Here is a 19,305-nt window from a genome sequence, read left to right on the forward strand (position 1 = left end):
AGGGCAACAAAAGAAGCTTGTGGGACTACCGGTTTAAAAAAAAAGTTCAATCAGAACTTCCAACTTTGGAGATCTTTTTTTTTCGTGAGAAGTTGGAAGGTCAGATTGATATCTTTTTTTAGTCCCACAAACTTTTTTTGTTGTCCTGCACATGGAGAACAGAGCTGGAAAGGAGATTAGTGAAAGAATGTAGTTGCCCTGGAGTGGGGGTTAGGATTTGGCATCGTGGATGCCCTGGGGTATGGTAGGGGTTAGGGTTTGGCATTGTGGATTGTGGAGTGTTGGTGCTCTGGTTGGTGCTATTCAAAACACAGGGATCCCTATATTTTGAAGCACCCTATGTGCCTGCATGGAAAGGAGTGCTCTGTTTCCCAAGCGCCCCATTCCAGGCATACAGAGCTTGCAATCTCTGCCAGATCTCCTGGCAGAAATTACAAGCTCCATATGCCTGGAATGGGGCGCTTGAGAAACAGAGCCTTTTGCCAGATCTCCGTTGGGATAAAAAATGTTTCAGCACTTATGGAGCGCTTCCAAACACAGGGATTGGCTGTGTTTGGAAGCGCTCTATAGGAGCTAAAAGACTTTATCCCAACAGAGATCTGGCAGAAACTGCAAGCTTCATATGCCTGGAATGGGGCACTTGAGAAAAGACGCTTCTGCCAGATCTCCGTTGGGATAAAAAGTGTTTTGGCACCTATGGAGTGCTTCCTCTTGGCCACTGGGCCACATGAGTGGCTGGCTGGCCAGTACATCTGTGCATGTGTCTGCATTCAACCCCCCTTGTGCTGGAGCTAGCCAAGCTACGAGCTGCGAGCCTTTCGCCGGTGCTAGCCAAGTCGTGAGCCTTTTGCTGGTGCTAGCTGAGCCATAAGAAATGAGCTGGCAGTAGCCGAGCTGTGAACTGCTTGCTGGTGCTAGCTGCAAGCTGGTACTAGCCAAGCCATAAGCTTCTCGCTTGTGCTAGCCAAGCTGCGAGCTTCTTGTTGGCACTAGCTGAGCCTTGTGGCATGCGAGCCACAAATGGGCGCTAGCCAAGCCTTGAGCCGCATGCTGGCACTAGCTGAGCCATGAGCTTTTTGCCAGTGCTAAGTTGCGATCCATGTGCCAGCACTAGCAGCCCCATTTGCAGAGCATGCATGCTCATGGCCCTGTTCACATGCACATAGCCACATTTGCATGTATGCACATGCACATATAAAGATGCCTGTCCCTCCTTTTCCCACTGGGTTGCCAACCCAGAAAGGTTGGGGACCCTTGTCCTACATCCATGTTATTTCCAATGCCAAGATCACAGGCCTAAAATTTTCCCATTTTTGAAAACAGAAATAAAAAGAGCCTCACCTGTTCTCCATTTCTAGTTCTCTTAATAACCTGGTATGTAATTCACCTAGTTCTGAGTCTTTGTTTACTACCCTCCACCCTATGGCACAAAGAGGATCGATCTTCTTAGAAATTCTAAGAATTTGAAAAATATATTTATTGTTCCTCATAATAGAATCACATATTATTTATATTGGTAATGTGTTTGAACTGAATATAAGAGGAACTATATTGGCCTGTAAGAGCTAAAGTTCCTTTTTTCCCTAAAATCCACTTGAACTAGAGTACCTGCAACGGCAATTATCTAAGTCACATCACTCTTTCTCAGTGGAGGAAACAGGAAGACATAAATACAGTTGATATTGGCAAATTCAACTGAGCAGCTCTTATTTGATTGATTGGCTTATTTTCCAAAAGAAGAATGTATAGTATGGCCAAGATTATCAGATCCACTTTACCAGATTCTACTATGTCTCAAAAGGCAGATGCACTGGTGCACAATGTGTTCTTCTTGGTACAAGAATATATAGGGAGCACTATGTCCCCATCTCCTTTTCCACAGAGAAATGGGGTGGCAAAAAATGGGCCATATTAGAAACAGATTGTCAGGGTTTATATCACAAACAGATAGAAGTTTATTGTATTATTTCCCACCACCATTAGTTTCTTTATTCCGTCTGTAACAATGAACAGACAGATGGTCTAAATAAAATATATCCCTGTAAAATTATGGAAAAATATTTTATGTGGCTGGCACACGGCAAAAATAAAACAAGGAAACACACAAATTAAGAGATTAATGGATTTATTTTGAAACAATCCATCAGAAATCAAGGATAGATACACTCTCTTATATGTAGCATAAATTAAGAATTACATGAATTGAGTAAAAACTTGGCATAGCATCCAAGACTCAGCACACTATTATGACATAAGTTTAAAATAGTTTAAAGGAATTATATAATCATTGGTTTATCTACAGAAAAATAATTCTGATCAATATGGGGAGACATATGAAAGTAGCATCAGAAATGACACCAAAATGATAACATGTATGTAATGACCTAACGCACTACGATGGGTTTGCTTTACTATCTAAGACAGTGGTTCTCAACCTTTTTAATGCCGCGATCCCCAACCGCGATCCCCAACCGGTCGTAAGTCAAGGACTACTCAACCAGTTGTAAGTTGAGGATTACTCAACTGGTGCAGCACCGTTTGCAGAATGGGACTTTTGGCGGGCTCAGCAGGGCAGAGACAGCCTGGACAATTCCTATTGGCTTTGGAAAGCCAATAGAATTAGACTCTATTCAAGAGAGTCTATTCTATTGGCTTTCAAAAGCCAATAGAATAAAAGGGAGTAGCACAGCTAAGGAAAAGGGGAAAAAATGGCGGACTGCATTGTTTGGCGACCCCCGTGAAATGGTCGTTCGACCCCAAATGGGGTCCCGACCTACAGGTTGAGAACCCCTGATCTAAGACAAAAATTTTCCGGGAGCCATCATTTGTACTCTCTCTCTCTTTTCATGCCCAAGTTTTTTTATTAATTTTCCAATATTGCATTTACATATTTGAAAATAGCATGGCAGTTAGGCATTGTAATTCCATTACATTTAAATATCATCAGTACAAATCTCAAAGTATTACAACAACTAATTCTCTCTCTTTCCCCCATAAGATCTACTATCATATTCAGATCAATACAGTTTTTATTCTATCAATCAAACAAAAAATACCTTTCTAATATTCATCAATAATCTTAATTAATTTGACATTCCATCTTTTAGACAATAACCTAATAAGTTTTTCTTAACTTTAATTTTGCATTGATATTTAAATTTAATGTTTAATCTTTATCATTTCCAGATTTTAAATGATCCCAATTTCTCAGTCTCCTATCTCATATTTTTCTTTTCTTTTCCTTTTTCTACTTCTTTCCTTTCTTCCTTTCCAGAAAAAGAGAAAAAAATAAAATAAATAAACCATCAGCATTTATACCACAAGCCAATATACGAATTTAATTATTAGTATTTATACTTCTAAGTTTTATTTAACCTGTGTCTCAACTCATGATAATATCTTAAATTCAAGTCTTAGTTATCTATAAACATTCAAACTTTTAGCAAACCAGTAACCTGGTGATTAATTTTCCCTTAATATTTTAATTTAACATTTAATATTTATCTTTTTCCCAAATTTTAATTAAACACAATTCCTTTATCATAATTCCTCATATGATCTAATATTTAAAATACAGACCTTATATGTAAATTCTATCATATATCTTAACAAATTAATAAGACAATATAATATTCTTATTTCAATATTTATATTTCTACATTTTATAAAACCATTTTTTATCTCAAATCATTACAATTTCAATATTTATATTTCTACATTTTATAAAACCATTTTTTATCTCAAATCATTACAATATCTTATGTTCAAAATACATATTCTATCCATTTAAATATATTCTATTTTAGATCTCATGTACAGATCAAAATCCCAATCCCTTTCACTCTAATTCTAGCTTTTTTCCTCTGCCAAATCATCTTTCATATTTTCGCTTTTAAATCATCAAAAAGATCTCCTTGTATTGTTGTAATTATTGTTTGATATTGATAAGGGCGTTCAGTTGCTGTTTTCTTAAGAGGGCTAGCTGATTTAACAGGTCGTCTCTTTATTTTTCCAGTTCGATGCAGTTGTCCCAAAGTATTTATCTTGTCTTTCATCTGTTTTTCTTTTTTATCTTCAAATTCCTTCTGGTTTATAAGAAAAGTCCTTTCCTTGTTCTCTATTATTAGTTTCCTTTCTGTGTTTTCCACTGTTTGTATCTGTTGAATATCTAAGTCTTCTGTCCTAACTTTTGGTTGTTTCCCCTTCTCTATAGAATTCTGTATAGATGATTCTTTAGTTGAAGTCATAGTTTGAGCTTGCATACGGAGAGTTTGGATAATTGCTTTTAACATATAAAGAATTTGTTCCTGTACTTCCTCTGTGGAAGAAATCCATTCCCGTTCTTCTTCCATTGTCATGTATTAAACTAAACAAAAAACTTACAATCAGAAAGTCCACCAAGTAAAAAGCTGAGCTGAGTTTCTTGCAGATGGTGCTTCAAGGTTGCTTTATATCTTATCTGTTTTCAAGGTTATCAACAAGTCTCTCTTAAAGAATAGCAGGTTACAGTCTCAAATTTAGCCAGCAAATGTCATCTCAGAGTTAGTTAGATCTTTTCAGTTTTCTTTTCCCCCTCTATTTTAAGGGGAGAAAAAGAATTCAAATCTTCAATAATAGAGTAAAAATCAGAGAAGAAGAAAAAATAGAGAGTATAAAGTTACAAGTCTTATAATCCACCAGTTTTAGAAAATAGAATTCCAATTAGGATCCCAGTATTTTTCCCAATGTTTTAGACTCCCAAGTGGTTGATAGCCGCTGTTTCTGGAGGGAGGGCTAAAAACCCCCTTCCCTCACCACAGGGGGAAAAGTACTTTAACAGCTTATGCAGGTAATTAAGTAATTAGGATGTAAGAGAGGCAGATCTCACCCAATCCTTTCCACGCTGCTTTGAAGTTGCCAGATGTTAATATTAGCAGCCTAGGGACGAGCCATATTTCTATGGCCAGTCCTTTTGTCTGCCGGTTTGGAGGAATTGTCAGGTCTGACAGGAGAATTGCTGCTCTCCTGCAATCCAGCAAAAGCCCCTCCTTGCTGGTCGCCTCTTTGGGGCGATTTTTGGCCCTTTTCAGGGCTCCCCAGCGATGCAAAACTGAATGGAGGAGAGAGAACAGATCTCCCAGCAGTCCATGGAGGCTGTGTGACGAAACTGGAAGCCTCTCTCTCTTTCCCTCTCTTCCCCATCCTCATGTAGACAGACAGACAGACAGATATTGCTTCCCCTGCAAACTGTACTTTGGCAGTTCAGAGAAGCAACTCATTTTATATATTTGGAAATTATCATTCAAATTTTATTTAAAATAGATGGTAAAGTTTAATACTTATCTTTTACTAATATCTGGATGCCCCCCCCAAAATGTCCACAGATTATTTAGTTAACTTTGGGTCAAGGACTACCAATATTTTACCACTAATTTACATATTCCATGAACAGCTGTACTGAATGCCAACTTCAATAATTGACCGGCAGGCAAATGTAATATATTCAGGGCTATGTTTCTATTAAGCCTCGGTGAAAGCAAATTTTGTGAAAGGAAGGGCCTTTCATGCTTGACTTCAAACAAGATCCTGAGTTTGTATTACTGAGTGTGACCCTGGAGATTTCCAAAATTCTGTCCTTGTCTTTTTCCCCGTGGATTATTTAGGCATATTTATAATGGGGCCCTGCATTACACTTATATGGTCATCTTATGTACAACCAATTTTATCTAAATAAATGATTATATTAAAATAAAGAAAATATACATCCAGCAGATTTAGATCAGCTTTCCTTATTGCCTTAAGTCATTTTTATTGGGATGGTGATTAATAAGTGTTAAAAAAATAAATACTGTAACATATTTAATTTTCTACCAATTAAGAATGAGAAGAAAACAAATCTTAGGCCATCTATTGATTAGCCAGGAGGGGAATGGATCTAATACAATCGTGGCTGAACTAACAGCCTTGAGGACCCTATCCATTTCTTTAGGCCCAAAAGGATCAAATGTTTTCCAGATGACTGAGCAACACTTGACTCCAGTTGCCCCCACAGAATATGTATCAATGCCACAGTCCAATTTAGAGCATATCCAATCAACTTTATTTTCCAGTTACTTAGCATATTCTTTATAGCAACCCTGTAGGTAAACTACAGAATCATTCCTACTAACAAGTGATCAGGTCACCTGAAACAGGACCACTGGACAATTAACTATAGGTGCAATAAGTTCAGAGGAATAAAATTTCATCATCCTTACTACGATATAGTAGGCTTAAGAGCTACTGTAGCTTGTGCTTGACCAGGTTTGCTCCTTATTGCCCTTAACTGTCATGATCAGACTACTCTATGGTAATACTATATTTTTCCATGTCTATTTCTATCTTAGGTTCTTTATAGATGTCATTGTAATACTGATTCATGTATTCTTCTAATAGCTCTTTGAAATTTCTAAGTTCCTTCCTAAGAATAACAGAATAACACAGTTGGAAGGGGCCTTGGAGGTCTTCTAGTCCAACCCCCTGCTCAAGCAGGAGACCCTGTACCATTCCAGACAAGTGGCTGTCCAGTCTATTCTTTAAAATCTCCAGTGATGGAGTACTCACAACGTCTGAAGGCAAGTTGTTCCACTGGTTATTTTTTCCTTAGTTCTAGGTTGCTTCTCTCCTTGATTAGTTTTCATTCATTATTTCATGTCTTGTCTCTAGGTTAGGCATGTCAAACTCACAATGTCACGTGACATCGCCTGATGTATTGCAACTTTTTCCCCATTGCTGGCAATGAGGTGGGCGCAGTTTCAGTATGATGCATCTGGCCCACGGGCTGGCAGTTTGACATGCCTGGTCCAGGTGCTTTGGAAAATAAGTTGACTCTCTTTTCTTTGTGGCAGCCCGTCAAATATTGGAACACTGCTATCATGTTCTTCTTTTCACTAGACTAGACATACCAATTCCTGTAACAGTTCTTCATATGTTTTAGCTTTCAGCAACATCAAGAAAGATTTTGTCTTTCCTGGCCTTGGCTTCTTTTTACTTCTTGGCAATTTTCTCCATTTGTTCTAACATACATTTTGCTTTCTTCTATTTCTTATTCTTGTTCTTTGGCAGTTTCTTTTCAATTTCATCTTTAATATCACTGATTTTATTCAAAATCCCTTTGATTCCTTATCAATGGGGTTCAGGATGTTAAAGCAATTCCTGACATCCTCCTTGAAAATGGTAGTTTTTTTTCCTGTGGCCACTGGCAAATGTTTCCTATTCTTTCCAGGAACGTCAAGCAGCACAACACCTCTCAAAAAGTCAAAGTCAAAGTCTCCTGCAATTGCTCTTCTGCCTGTCATCACCAGAAAATCCCTCCATTACTGTTGGCAACTTTATTTGGCTTTTTATCAGATTTCTCCCTTCAAAAAACTGTCTAGAAAACAGTACACTAAGCTTATTGGACCATTTTCTGTAACTGTAAAAAATAATCCTGTAGCTTTTTGTCTTCAGCTTCAAGCCACACTTAAAATGCAACCAGTTCCATTCCTTCCTGGTATTAAAATTCCTCCCTCATTCATCTGTGTCCTACCACTCTCCATCTTAGTGACAGAATAGAGAGGAAGAAGAATTTAAGATGAAGTGGAACATATTTTAGATTAGTGATGACTAACCTATGACAAGTATGCTCCAGATGACACATGCCGTTTTTGGTAACACATAAGGTCTCCAGACCCTCTGGAACTTGCATGAGAAGGCCTTGCTTTTCTACAGCCTCTGAGGCATCCAAAAACCATGTAAACATTCTCATTCAATTTTCTGAGGCTCCTGTGACCTTGCAACAGCAGGGCCCACTGGCTCAACTTCCAGAGAGTCCAGAGAAGGATGGGAGTGGAGGAGAGGAGAGACCTCTTTTGTCCGAGTATGGTGTGTGTGTGTGTTTGTGTCCAAACCATAAGCTAATTTTATGGTCTGGAAATTGTGGCACCAATTGGAGTTGTTGAATGTGCATATTCTTGTGATCATCTACAGCCACACAATTAGTTATTTCCTCTGTGGACATGTCCGGCATCAAAATTTGATCAGACAATTCTCTATAAACTAAGCAACTTTCAGAAGAATCTATGGCTGAGGAGATACATTTAAATATATTTGCCACCCAAAGTATCTTCTCTAAAAATATAGTTCACATGTTGTTGGTTACTCAATTTTTTGGCAAAGGAAACAAAAATCTATGTTATGTTCCTCTTACAAATAGTCTGAACATGAAGAAGATCATCTGTAGGGGAAATTGTACTATTGGATACCAGACATTTCTGAAATGAATCATTTAAAGTCATAAACCAAGATTTTTTAATAGTAGTTAGTAGTAATCCCTAAGGGTCAATAGGATTATCCAAGGGGTTGATGTTGTTATTCATATATTAATTAATGTTGTATTTATTAAATTATTTTCATATAATAAATATTTGGGTTACTGTTCTGATTGTGAGAGAAATAACAAGGAGAATGATAGAGAGCACTCTCAAGATAAGATATGGAGGTAGAGCCCCTGCTGAAATATACAAATGTAGAAAGTGTTAACATTTAAGCACTAGTTTGTAGGCACAGGTTTTTCTGTTAATGTAGAATTCAGTAGAAAGATGAAAGAATACAAAGTACTAATTAAGAAAAAATATTTGTAGCTCGGGGTTGCAATGAGGGTTTGGAACTAGCACTCAGAACAGATGATGAAAACTCTTTAAATTCACAATGTATGGACAGACTTAACCATAGTGTCAACTGGGAAACTGTGGCCATCTTAGACCAAGCCATGTCCAAAAAAACTATGGAATTTTAGAAACCAAATTAGCCATCAATAGACACATAGACTTAAATGTATCTACATGCTATGCAGAATAGTCTATCTACAAACCAAAAAGGAACAAAAACACCAAAACACCTCCCTATTGGCAATCATCATAGAGATGAATGTAGATTAACTCCAAAATTAACATCAGACCAACAATCAAGAAGTAAACAATACTGCAATCAAGGAACTGCCAAACAAGTTAACAGTAAACAGCCCAATCAAAGTTCTAAGATTTCTCCCACCAAGATTGAAAGAGCAAATTTACTAGAAAATAAACTAGGAGCAAACCTCACACCTTACAAATACTGACGATGTTATCTAGTTTAGGTAATGAAACGTATGCAGGAAAATAACCAAGCTGAAATAGACCAGGGACTCTTCTGAACACAATATTTGACCATGATATCTTTATAAAATCTGTGTTTTGTGTAAGAAATAGTTCCCTGTGGCATTTAAATGTACTGTATTCACAATTAGGCGCATTTGAAACTTGGCAAATAGTTGACTTTTCACCTTTATTTTCAAGGCTGGCAGGTATGTGTGTTGAAAAAGGCCTGTTCTTTTAAATTAGTCAGGTTTCACTACATAATACTGTGAAAAGTTTTTAAAAACATATTTAGCCTTGATCTGTATGCTTTTGAGTAAAAATAATGTGCATTGTTACACTTTCATCATCATCATCCTGGTAAGGACTCGATAGGTAGACAAAATGCCAAATCCAGTCTGAACATCTGGCTGACTGTGCGATGATCCATAATAATAATAATAATAAAGTTGGAAGGGACCTTGGAGGTCATCAAGTCCAACCCCCTGCTCAGGCAGGTAACCCTATACCATTTCGGACAAATGGCTGTCCAGTTTCTTCTTAAAAACTTCCATTGTTGGAGCATTCACCACTTCTGGAGGCAGGTTGTTCCACTGGTTAATTGTTCTAACTGTCAGGAAGTTTCTCCTTAGTTCTAGGTTGCTTCTCTCCTTGATTAGTTTCCACCCGTTGCTTCTTGTCCTGCTTTCAGGTGCTTTGGAAAATAGCTTGACTCCCTCTTCTTTGTGGCAGCCCGAGATATTGGAACACTGCTATCAGGTCCCCCCCTCGTCCTTTTCTTCTTTAAACTAGACATACCCAATTCCAGCAACATTGCCTTATATGTTTTAACCTCCAGTCCCCTAATCATCTTTGTTGCTCTTCTCTGTACTCTTTCTAGAGCCTCAACATCTTTTTTACATCGTGGTGACCAAAACTGGATGCAGTATTCCAAGTGTGGCCTTACCAAGGCATTGTAAAGTGGTATTAACACTTCACGTGATCTTGATTCTATCTCTCTGTTAATGCAACCTAGCACTGTGTTGGCTTTTTTGGCAGCTGCAGCACACTGCTGGCTCATATTTAAATGATTGTCCACTAGTACTCCAAGATCCCTCTCACAGTTACTACTATTGAGCAAGATACCCCCTATACTATACTTATACATTTGGTTTTTCTTGCCTAAATGTAGAACCTTGCTTTTTTCACCATTAATTTCATTTTATTAGATAGCGCCCAGTGTTCAAGTCTGTCCAAATCCTCCTGTATCCTAAGCCTGTCTTCTGGAGTGTTGGCTATTTCTGCCAGCTTGGTGTCGTCTGCAAATTTGATGAGTTCCCCATCTATCCCCTTGTCCAAATCATTGATGAAGATGTTGAAGAGCACTGGGCCCAGAACAGAGCCCTGGGGCACGCCATTACACACTTCCCTCCATGTAGATGTGGTTCCATTGAGAACCACGTGCTGAGTACGGCCGATCAGCCAGCTATGGATCCATCTGGTGGTGATGCTGTCTAACCCGCATTTTTCTATCTTACCAAGTAGTAGGTTGTGATCTACTTTGTCAAATGCCTTACTGAAGTCCAGGTAAATTATATCCACAGCATTCCTGTGATCCACTAATTTTGTCACTTGATCAAAGAATGCAATTAGGTTTGTCTGGCATGATCTGTTTTTGACAGATATTTCATTGATATTTCAATGTGGAAACAGTGTGAGAATAAGAGAATTCTACCCTTCAGAACATTTAGGTCAGATACACATCTTGCTGTATGCTATAACTTACAGAAAAAGAATATTTGTTGAATATTTGTAGCCAGGTATCATTAATACTACAATAATAAATAATATTAACAAACTATATTTGCTTAAACACAAAGATTCCCTTTAAAAAAATCTATTTTAAAAAAAATATTACTAGATTTTAGAACTTTTGATAGGAAAACAATTATATATCTTAAACAGATCATTCTCTAAGAAAAAAATAGCATAGTAAAACTATAATGTAATATTGCTCTATAAAGCTGAATTGTTTGATAGTCTCAAAAGTAAGAAAGACTATGTGCAATTAAAAAAGACTTGCCCAAATAATACAAAGGCTGATTAATTATAAAACAATATTTTCCCCAAAGAATCCCAGTACTAAAGGAAGTTGCTAAAGCTGCATTTAAGGCTGCTCCTCATCCTCATTTTGACTCTTCAGATCATCTCTCTGTGACACTTATGCCAGCATATTAGCCTTTGTTAATTAGAAGAGACCAACTATGAAACAAGTGAGAATGTGGCTGGCAGGAGTTATGGAAGCTCTATAGTTTTAGGTGCACAAATTTGAACATATTTAAAGAGGCTATGATGTATGGTCAACATACTGAGCATGCTTCTACTGTGCTTATATTCAAAAGCGTATGGAGGATGTCATTGTTATGTGGGCAAATGAGAAACTGGGTATCTCAGGAGGTATGTGTAATGCTGAACGTGAGAAACACTGCTTTTAAATCAGGTGATGTGTAAGCACGTACTATAGCATGAGTTGATTTACAATGTGCTATAAAAACAGCAAATAAATTGCAGTATTTTTTTTTAAAGATCCTATGGACCCTAGATACATGTGGCAAAGTATCCAGGTTATCATTGATTATAAGGTAGCTTCCCTGACATGTAAGAGTGACATGGATTTTCTAAATAAGTTTAACATGTTTTTTGGATGGTTTGAGGCTTAAAATAATGTTCGAGCAAGAAAGGTAGTTCCCCTTCCTGATGAACAGGTGCTTAAGTTTGATACAACTGCTGTTTGGAAGATCTTGCGGAAAGTCAACACACGAAAGGCTGCGGGTCCTGATAATATCCCTGGGTGAGTAATTAAGGGATGTGTTGACCAGCTGTTTTTACAGACATCTTCAATTTTTCATTGCATCAGGCTGTAGTTTCATGTTTTAAACTACAAGCATTGTACCAGTCCCCCCCCCCAAATCTATAATTACATACCTTAATGATTACTGTCCAGTTGCATTCACTTCCATTATGATGAAGTGTTTTGAGAGATTAGTAAAGAACTATATTGATTCATGCCTTCCCCTATATTGGACTTATTACAGTTTGCTTATCGGAAGAACCACTCTATTGATGATGCACTCTGTGTACTTCATCTTAATTTGGTGCACCTGGAGGAGAAGAATACTCACTTGCAAATGCTGTTTATTGATTTTAGTTCGGCGTTCAACATATTCATTCCTCACCATTTGGTGAACAAACTGGGCCTATTAGGCTTTAATATTCTTTACATAACTGGATACTTGACTTCCCAGTTTGTACAATTTGGAAGAAAAGTTTCCAATTCCATCTTTTTGAGTATGGGTTCCCCACAGGCTGTGTTTTGAGTCCATTACTGTTCACCTTGATGAGCCATGACTGCTGTGCCTAGTCTGCTATGAATCATATTGTGAAGTATGTGGATGACATGGCAGTGGTGGATCTTATCCAGGATGTTATAGGGAGGAACTGAAGGCTTTGGTGGACTGGTGCAATAAAATTAACCTGGTTTTGAATGTTAATAAAACAAAGGAGATCATTGTTGATTTTAGAAAGAGCCGGCATAGTCATACTCCACTTTATCAAGGCTGCACCTGTGGAGGTGGTCAATAGTATTAAGTACCTAGGGGTGCAGATAATTAACAATCTGACTTGTCTCTTCATATATTATCTTTAGTGAAGCGTGCAAACCAGCATTTGCATCAGATGAGGAGAGCACATCTTTCTCCTTCTATCCTGGCCACTTTTTACAGAGGCACAATTGAGAGCATTTTAACAAACTGCATCACTGTTTGGTTTGATGGTAACAATGCCTCAGATAGAAGGTCCATACAGAGAGTGGTAAGGTTAGTTGAGAAGATTATAGGAAGCTTGCTTCCCATTATTCAGAAATTGCTGATACAAGCGGTATGTGCTTAGAGCTCGAAGCATTGTTAGAAACCCCACACACACCCATTTCACAGTCTGTTTCTGTTGCTCCCCTCTGGGAGGAGGTTTCAAAATATTTATAGCAGAACTACTAGATTCTGTAGCAGGTTTGTTCTTTATGTCATCCATTATGTCATAATGCATGCTAGAGTAAGAGTATTTATAGCTTATAAATAAATATTTGCTTTCAGATATAAAATTGAGCTATTTTTATTCAATTAATGACTTTAGTGACTTTATGTCTGCCACAATAACAGAATTAGTGACTTTGATTTTAATATATCAGTAAATAATACAATAGGATTTCCATGATATAATAAAAATAAAAATGACAATATAAGTAGCACAATAAAATATCAGAACAACTAAATAAAACAAAATGAAGATAATCAGCCAGCAATAAACATATAAACAATTCAAGAACCAATAAAATTGATTACAATAGTTCATACCCCAAAGAGTTTCTGGCATAATTTTCTTTTTGATAGCTTATAAAAAGCTACTAAACAGACTGGAAATTTTCTTAAAGAGGAAATTCTATATTTTAAATTAAAAAATTAGGTAAATATTTTACCCATGTAATTCATTTCCATTATTTTGAAATCCAAAATAATATTACAAGAAATAGTATTTCCACATTTAAAATCTGGCAAAACATTCTAGAGCAAATCAAATTTTCTACAAGATTCATTCATATAATGGGTAAATATAATTATGTACAGAATAAGTCTCTGTGGTGTATTTTTGATACCATGGACTATATATACGAAGCAGGATTATTTCATGCTGTTCATAGCCTCACATCCTGTATCCTTTGGCTGCACTGTAGAATAAATGATGAGTCATGTCTAGGCCACCCTATTTTACCTCTTGTTCTTTGAGACTGATGGAGAAGGAGACCAGTCAAGTGTGCAGTCCATAGAGTAACAGTTCGCTTTTAATTTCTCACAAACTAGTTAATCAAAACTATTAATTTAAGGCAGCCATTCCATGACATCTTATATTGGCATAAGCCTACTGATTTTAGTGAGACTATGCCAATATAAGCAGTCGATTTACCATTTTAATCATACAATCTAATCTGGTTAATCCAGAGTATTTGAACTTTTTATGCCCAATAAATAACAATGCAATCTGCTTATTTTTAAGCTCCAACAGAATCAAAATAAATATTTAAAGTAAATACTTAAAATACATAGATATTTCATTATTTTAGTCCTATCTCAATTTTATTATTTTCCCTTTCTTTGTCACTTATTCCATGTAAATTTCACATTAAATTGTGACATTCTTTGATGGTATAACATATTCTGCATTATACACTATCTCAATGAAATCAAATCTCTGATATTTTATGATTTTTGTCTCATTAAAAATGTTTAGGATTGGATAAAATATATAAAGCTGAGAATTATGCTAATGGTAATCTTCTATAAATAATTTTGCTGTCATTAACATTTAGGATGCACATATCAATTGTTTTAATTTGAAATACTTAATTCATTTCTTATTTGTTTCTTTCACTGAATTGTATCTAACTCAGAGACTGCTTAGAGTCCCTGCAGTTTTCTTCGCATTGTATTTCAGAAGTGATTTTCCATTGCCTCCTTCTAGGGCTGAGAAAAAGCGGCTGGTCCAAGATCACCCATCTGACTTTGTGCCCTAGTCAGAACTAGAATTTACAGTGTCCTGTTTTCTAGCTTGATAGCTTAACCATTATACCAAAGTGATTGTTTTTATGCATTTATAATGGTAAAATTTTTTTTATCAGACATGCATAAAAATATAAATTCCTGGCTAGCAATTCATAGTATTAGTACTCCGCATAAACTCAGCAACTTCTCCAGATATTTCTTCTCAAGTTCAGTAACCACATTTATCTCATTTATCTAGTTTTCTTCCTTTCTACTAAAAAGACTGCATCAAAACCTAATTTTACCAAAAAGAGTCTCGGCATGCCTTAATATTTGGGAAATAAAAGATTGTAATACAGAAACTTATTTTTTTTTAATTTGCTCTCAGGCACTTATTTATTTATTGGACATACATGACCTGGGAGCTGGATGTGGCCCGCGAAGTGGTTTCATGTGGTCCGCGAAGCCATCCTGGAAACAGTGAAGGAATGGCCCCTACTTGCCTTGGCCCTGGCCCAGGCCAGCCGGGAGCCAATATACATTTTGTGGTGGCCATGCATTCAGTCTTAGCTCCACAAGGCCATCTGGAAACAGTGAGGAACCAGCCCCTGCTGCATCAGCCCCACACCTTGGGTGCATGCTGGGGAGGTGTCACCCTTTGTGAGGAATGAAGAAATGCACCATCACCTGGAAGTGGCCAGAAAATGGCCCTCACCTACTTCACATATCCGGCTTGATGGGCTCTGGAGGAGGGGGTTTGGCAGGCAGCGGGGCACTCTTCTCACAGCGCTGAGAAGCTGAGCCAGGCGGCGCAAATCCCAAAAGAAACGCAAGGCCACCCAGCTCCCAGCCTGCCCAGTTTCAGCAGGCAGTGGGGCGCTCTCCTTACAGTGCCAAGAGCTGAGCTGGGTGGCGCGAATCTGATGAGAAGTGCAATGCTGCCTAGCCCCCAGCCTGCCCGGTTTCAGCAGGCAGCAAGGTGCAAAGTTGGCGAGCTTCACACTGCCCGGCTCAATGGCGCTGTGAGGAGAGCGCCCCGCTGCCTGCCGAAACCACGCCCACCCAGTAGGCCACACCCACTCCATCCATGCCCACCCAGTAGGCCGCACCCACCCTGGCCACCCACACACACACACCCCGAGGGCAACCGCAATGCTGCTGCGGCCCTCAATGAAATTGAGTTTGACACCCCTGATCTATCTTATATAATGATTTCTAGATGATTTCTAGATGGCTTATAACAATCTATGAAAACAAAGATCAAAAATATCTTTCCCCTGCAGTTGCCAAAGCAAACAGTTCAACCCCAGTTTACTGGTATCATACTATTCACCAAGCTATTTCTAATCTATGTTGCATTTATATATAATCATTCACCATTCCACTCCATCCAGAATAGACATTTTTTAAAAGATAAACACAAACACTGTTATTTCAATACTTATTTTGAAATGTATAACTAAACATATCTTATTTGACAGAATTTGAATGCTTTATGAAACAAGTTTTAATCTGAGAAGTATTTTTTAAAAAATATTATTAATTTTTAAAAATTACAATCTTTGGAGCTTAGTAAACAACATGTTATCTGGGTTCACATATTTAACATTAATTTCTCGATATAAGTCTGTTCAGTACTGCACAATCCAGTATTTTTTCCCTGATCCTCCTTTCTTCTCCATATTTTTTCCATTTTCCCCTCATTACACAATTACAATTCTTGGTACTATTGATGTATACAGAGTTAAATATAAACATCTTCATCATATTTTACTGATATTATATAAATAACAATAATATCAATTCATTAATCGATATCCTGTTTTTCATGCTCTTGTTAAGGTTTAATTTCCCATCAATATTTAAAGTATGTCAATTATGATTTTCTCAATGTTAAATACATTTATATAGCTAAAAATTATTCATACCAATCCTACTCTTATTTTCATATTTCCCATATCAAAAGAAAAAATGCTATTTTAATTCTAAATCATCTTTCATTATAAAAGTCTAAATATATCTAACGGTCATCCGTTCTTTTAACCACATTCAAGCAAGTACTTAAACATGGTGCCCCCTCTAATAGGTCAAAACTTCTATTTTTTAAATCTAACTCTCACTTTCTTTCCCAAGTAGCTTTCCAAGCCATGGCAATTAAATCACCCAGGAATTTTCTTTCTATTTTTAATAAAGTTGTTAGGCATGAGGAAGAGAGTTTAGGAAAGGTATTTTTGAGGAGGAATTCTGCCCATTTATGTTCCTTAAGCAACTCCCACCTTATTTCTCCCTCAATTTCTCCCCTCATCTTTTGTCTCCCAAATGGTAACATTTCCCCTGACAGCTCTATGTTCCATTCCCAAAATCTTCTTCCTTGTCATCAGGTGTATCTTGCAAGCTTAAAAGGTAATGGGTCTTTTGCAATTTCATTGTTATAGGTAGATCTTGCAGTATTTTATTTATGTATAGTTTATATTTCCCTTCTTTCATCTTTTCCATTTCTAGGTCCATTTCCTCTGCTTCATCTTCCAATCTCTGGTTTATTTGTTCATACTTTGTAGTCGTTGTCTGGGAACTTTCTAGTTGTAGATTTAATTTGGAATTTGTTCATTTATATTATCCAAATTATTTTTAGTCTCATTATGATTTCTTTTTATGTCCTCTTTGTATGCAACAATTGTTTGTTGAATTAGTTGTAACATACCTTCTGAGAAGGTATTTGTTTTTTCTTGAGGCATTATTCCTGGAGAACCTCTAATATCACCATTCTCAGTGAGAGTAAAACAAAGTTTCTTCTAGCTTTCTGGTTTTTATATACAGTCTTTATAATCCAATAGATTTTAGAATATAGGTCCAGTCCCAAAAGCAATTTTATAGTGATCCTTTGTCTCAGGCATCCAAAAATTGTCAGTCAGTCAAGGTTATAATCCACAATGTTCAAAGTGTTCAGCCTCCCTGAAAAAGTCTCTCCCAGCCAGATGTAATCAAAGGTCAAGTTTTTTTTCTCTTCCACTTGCCCTTGAGATTAAAAGTCAAAGTTCAGTGGGTGTTTATAGTCCAACAAGGTCAGGGTAATAAGTATGCCAAAATATTTTCCTTTATTGCCAACTATTCTCCCTTAGGTTAGGAATCACCAAGCTGGCAGGAAACTAGTGATAGCGCTGTACTCAGATCCACAACTAGATGTCATTCAAAATGCATTTTCCACTCTTAAAACAAAGGATTGATTCCTTATGTTTCACTTCTATGTTTTTTTTCAAAGAGAAAATCTTAACAATTTTCTCAGTTCTCAAATTTTTAAACTGTAGCTTTATTACTTACACTTCAATATTGTATATTCCTGTCTCCCATAAAAATTAAAACACCGCTTCTGCTCATATTTGGAGAGTTTTAGCTTCTTGGGACCCTTTCCCAAGGAAATTCAGTTGTAAAATAGTAAAGAAAGGATCAATATTCTCAACCAGTTCCAAACATACTGTTTACGATGTGTTTTTAATTGATGCTTTTCTTTTTCGGTTGTCAGCAGCTAATGGATGGCCATAGGAATGTAGCCAGTCTTTCCCCTGCCAGTTTGGACGGCTTTTCTCAGATTGAACAGAAAGAATGCTGTCTCTCCGTGATTGATGAGACACCCCTCCTTCTTCATCTCCTCTTTGGGGCGACTTTAGGCCCTTTTTAGGATCCCCAACAGGGCAAAATCAGGCACGGAAGGCAGAGTCCTGCCTTCCTGCGTCTGTCTTGCAACAACACAAAACCAGAACTTAATTTGAGAAGTATTTTGCAAAATTTGAGAAGTACATATTAGTCAGAAAAATGTAGTTCAACATATCTTGTATTAGAATTAATTATAACAGTTTCCAGGTATTGTTGTTACATAGAAGCTAAAAGCATTTAATGACTGTAAAATTTTATTCTTCAATGATATGCACAAAATTTGTAAAAAATTATCTTTATAATGGCATTATAAATGCATGCTCCAGCCTCCAATATTATTCTTTTATTTATTCTCTGAAATAAAGAAAAAAAGGGGGGAAATGAAAGAATCTCTTAATGGTTCAACTCAACTCAGTGTCTTGCCATTAAATTTTATATTATGTATTTTGAAAATACTGCATTATACAAGGCATTTTTTAATCATCCTATTAACAACTAAGCATGACAAAATGTTATGTCCCAAATTTCTGTTTGTTTTTATGCTTTAGAAAGCATGGGTTAAATATATGAATTCCCATTTTGAATCTAAAGCAAACTTCCTTTCAGTTTCTTTGAATTTCTTAAATAACTCTGTTCATATAGTTTAATTCAAGTCTTAATATAAGATACAAGATACTTGAATTCCAATTCAATATCTTACTTGGATACCAAGATCAGGTGTATCCTTTGTCGAATATAATGCATCTCCTCCATAATCCAAGAATACCATAATTATCTAAAGATAGCAATAGCACTTAAACTTATACACTGCTTCACAGTGCTCTACAGCCCTCTCTAAACAGTTTATAGAATCAGCATATTGCCCCCAACAATCTGGGACCTCATTTTACCGATCTCAGAAGAATGGAAGACTGAGTCAAACTTGAGTTGGTGAGAATCGAACTGCCAAACTG

The 19,305-nt window shown here is 36.9% G+C and overlaps 1 protein-coding gene across 11 annotated transcripts in view; it reads right to left on the reverse strand.

The window, feature by feature from the left end:
- BBS9 (Bardet-Biedl syndrome 9) overlaps positions 1-19,305 on the reverse strand; it is a 273,478-nt gene that overhangs the window by 41,346 nt on the left and 212,827 nt on the right. The window contains exon 21 of one of the 11 annotated variants that reach the window (XM_039336810.1): positions 10,701-12,271. The exons of the other annotated variants lie outside the window; for them this stretch is intronic. Coding sequence (XP_039192744.1) covers positions 12,258-12,271 — 14 coding nt within the window. The 3' untranslated portion in view covers positions 10,701-12,257. Of the gene's footprint in view, positions 1-10,700; positions 12,272-19,305 lie in introns of those variants that run through there. 11 annotated transcript variants of the gene reach the window in all.

Source organism: Crotalus tigris, unplaced genomic scaffold (genome assembly GCF_016545835.1).
Source record: "Crotalus tigris isolate CLP2741 ecotype Arizona unplaced genomic scaffold, ASM1654583v1 scf7180000017666.379230911805:20528666, whole genome shotgun sequence".
In the NCBI taxonomy this organism is placed as follows: Eukaryota; Metazoa; Chordata; class Lepidosauria; order Squamata; family Viperidae; genus Crotalus; species Crotalus tigris.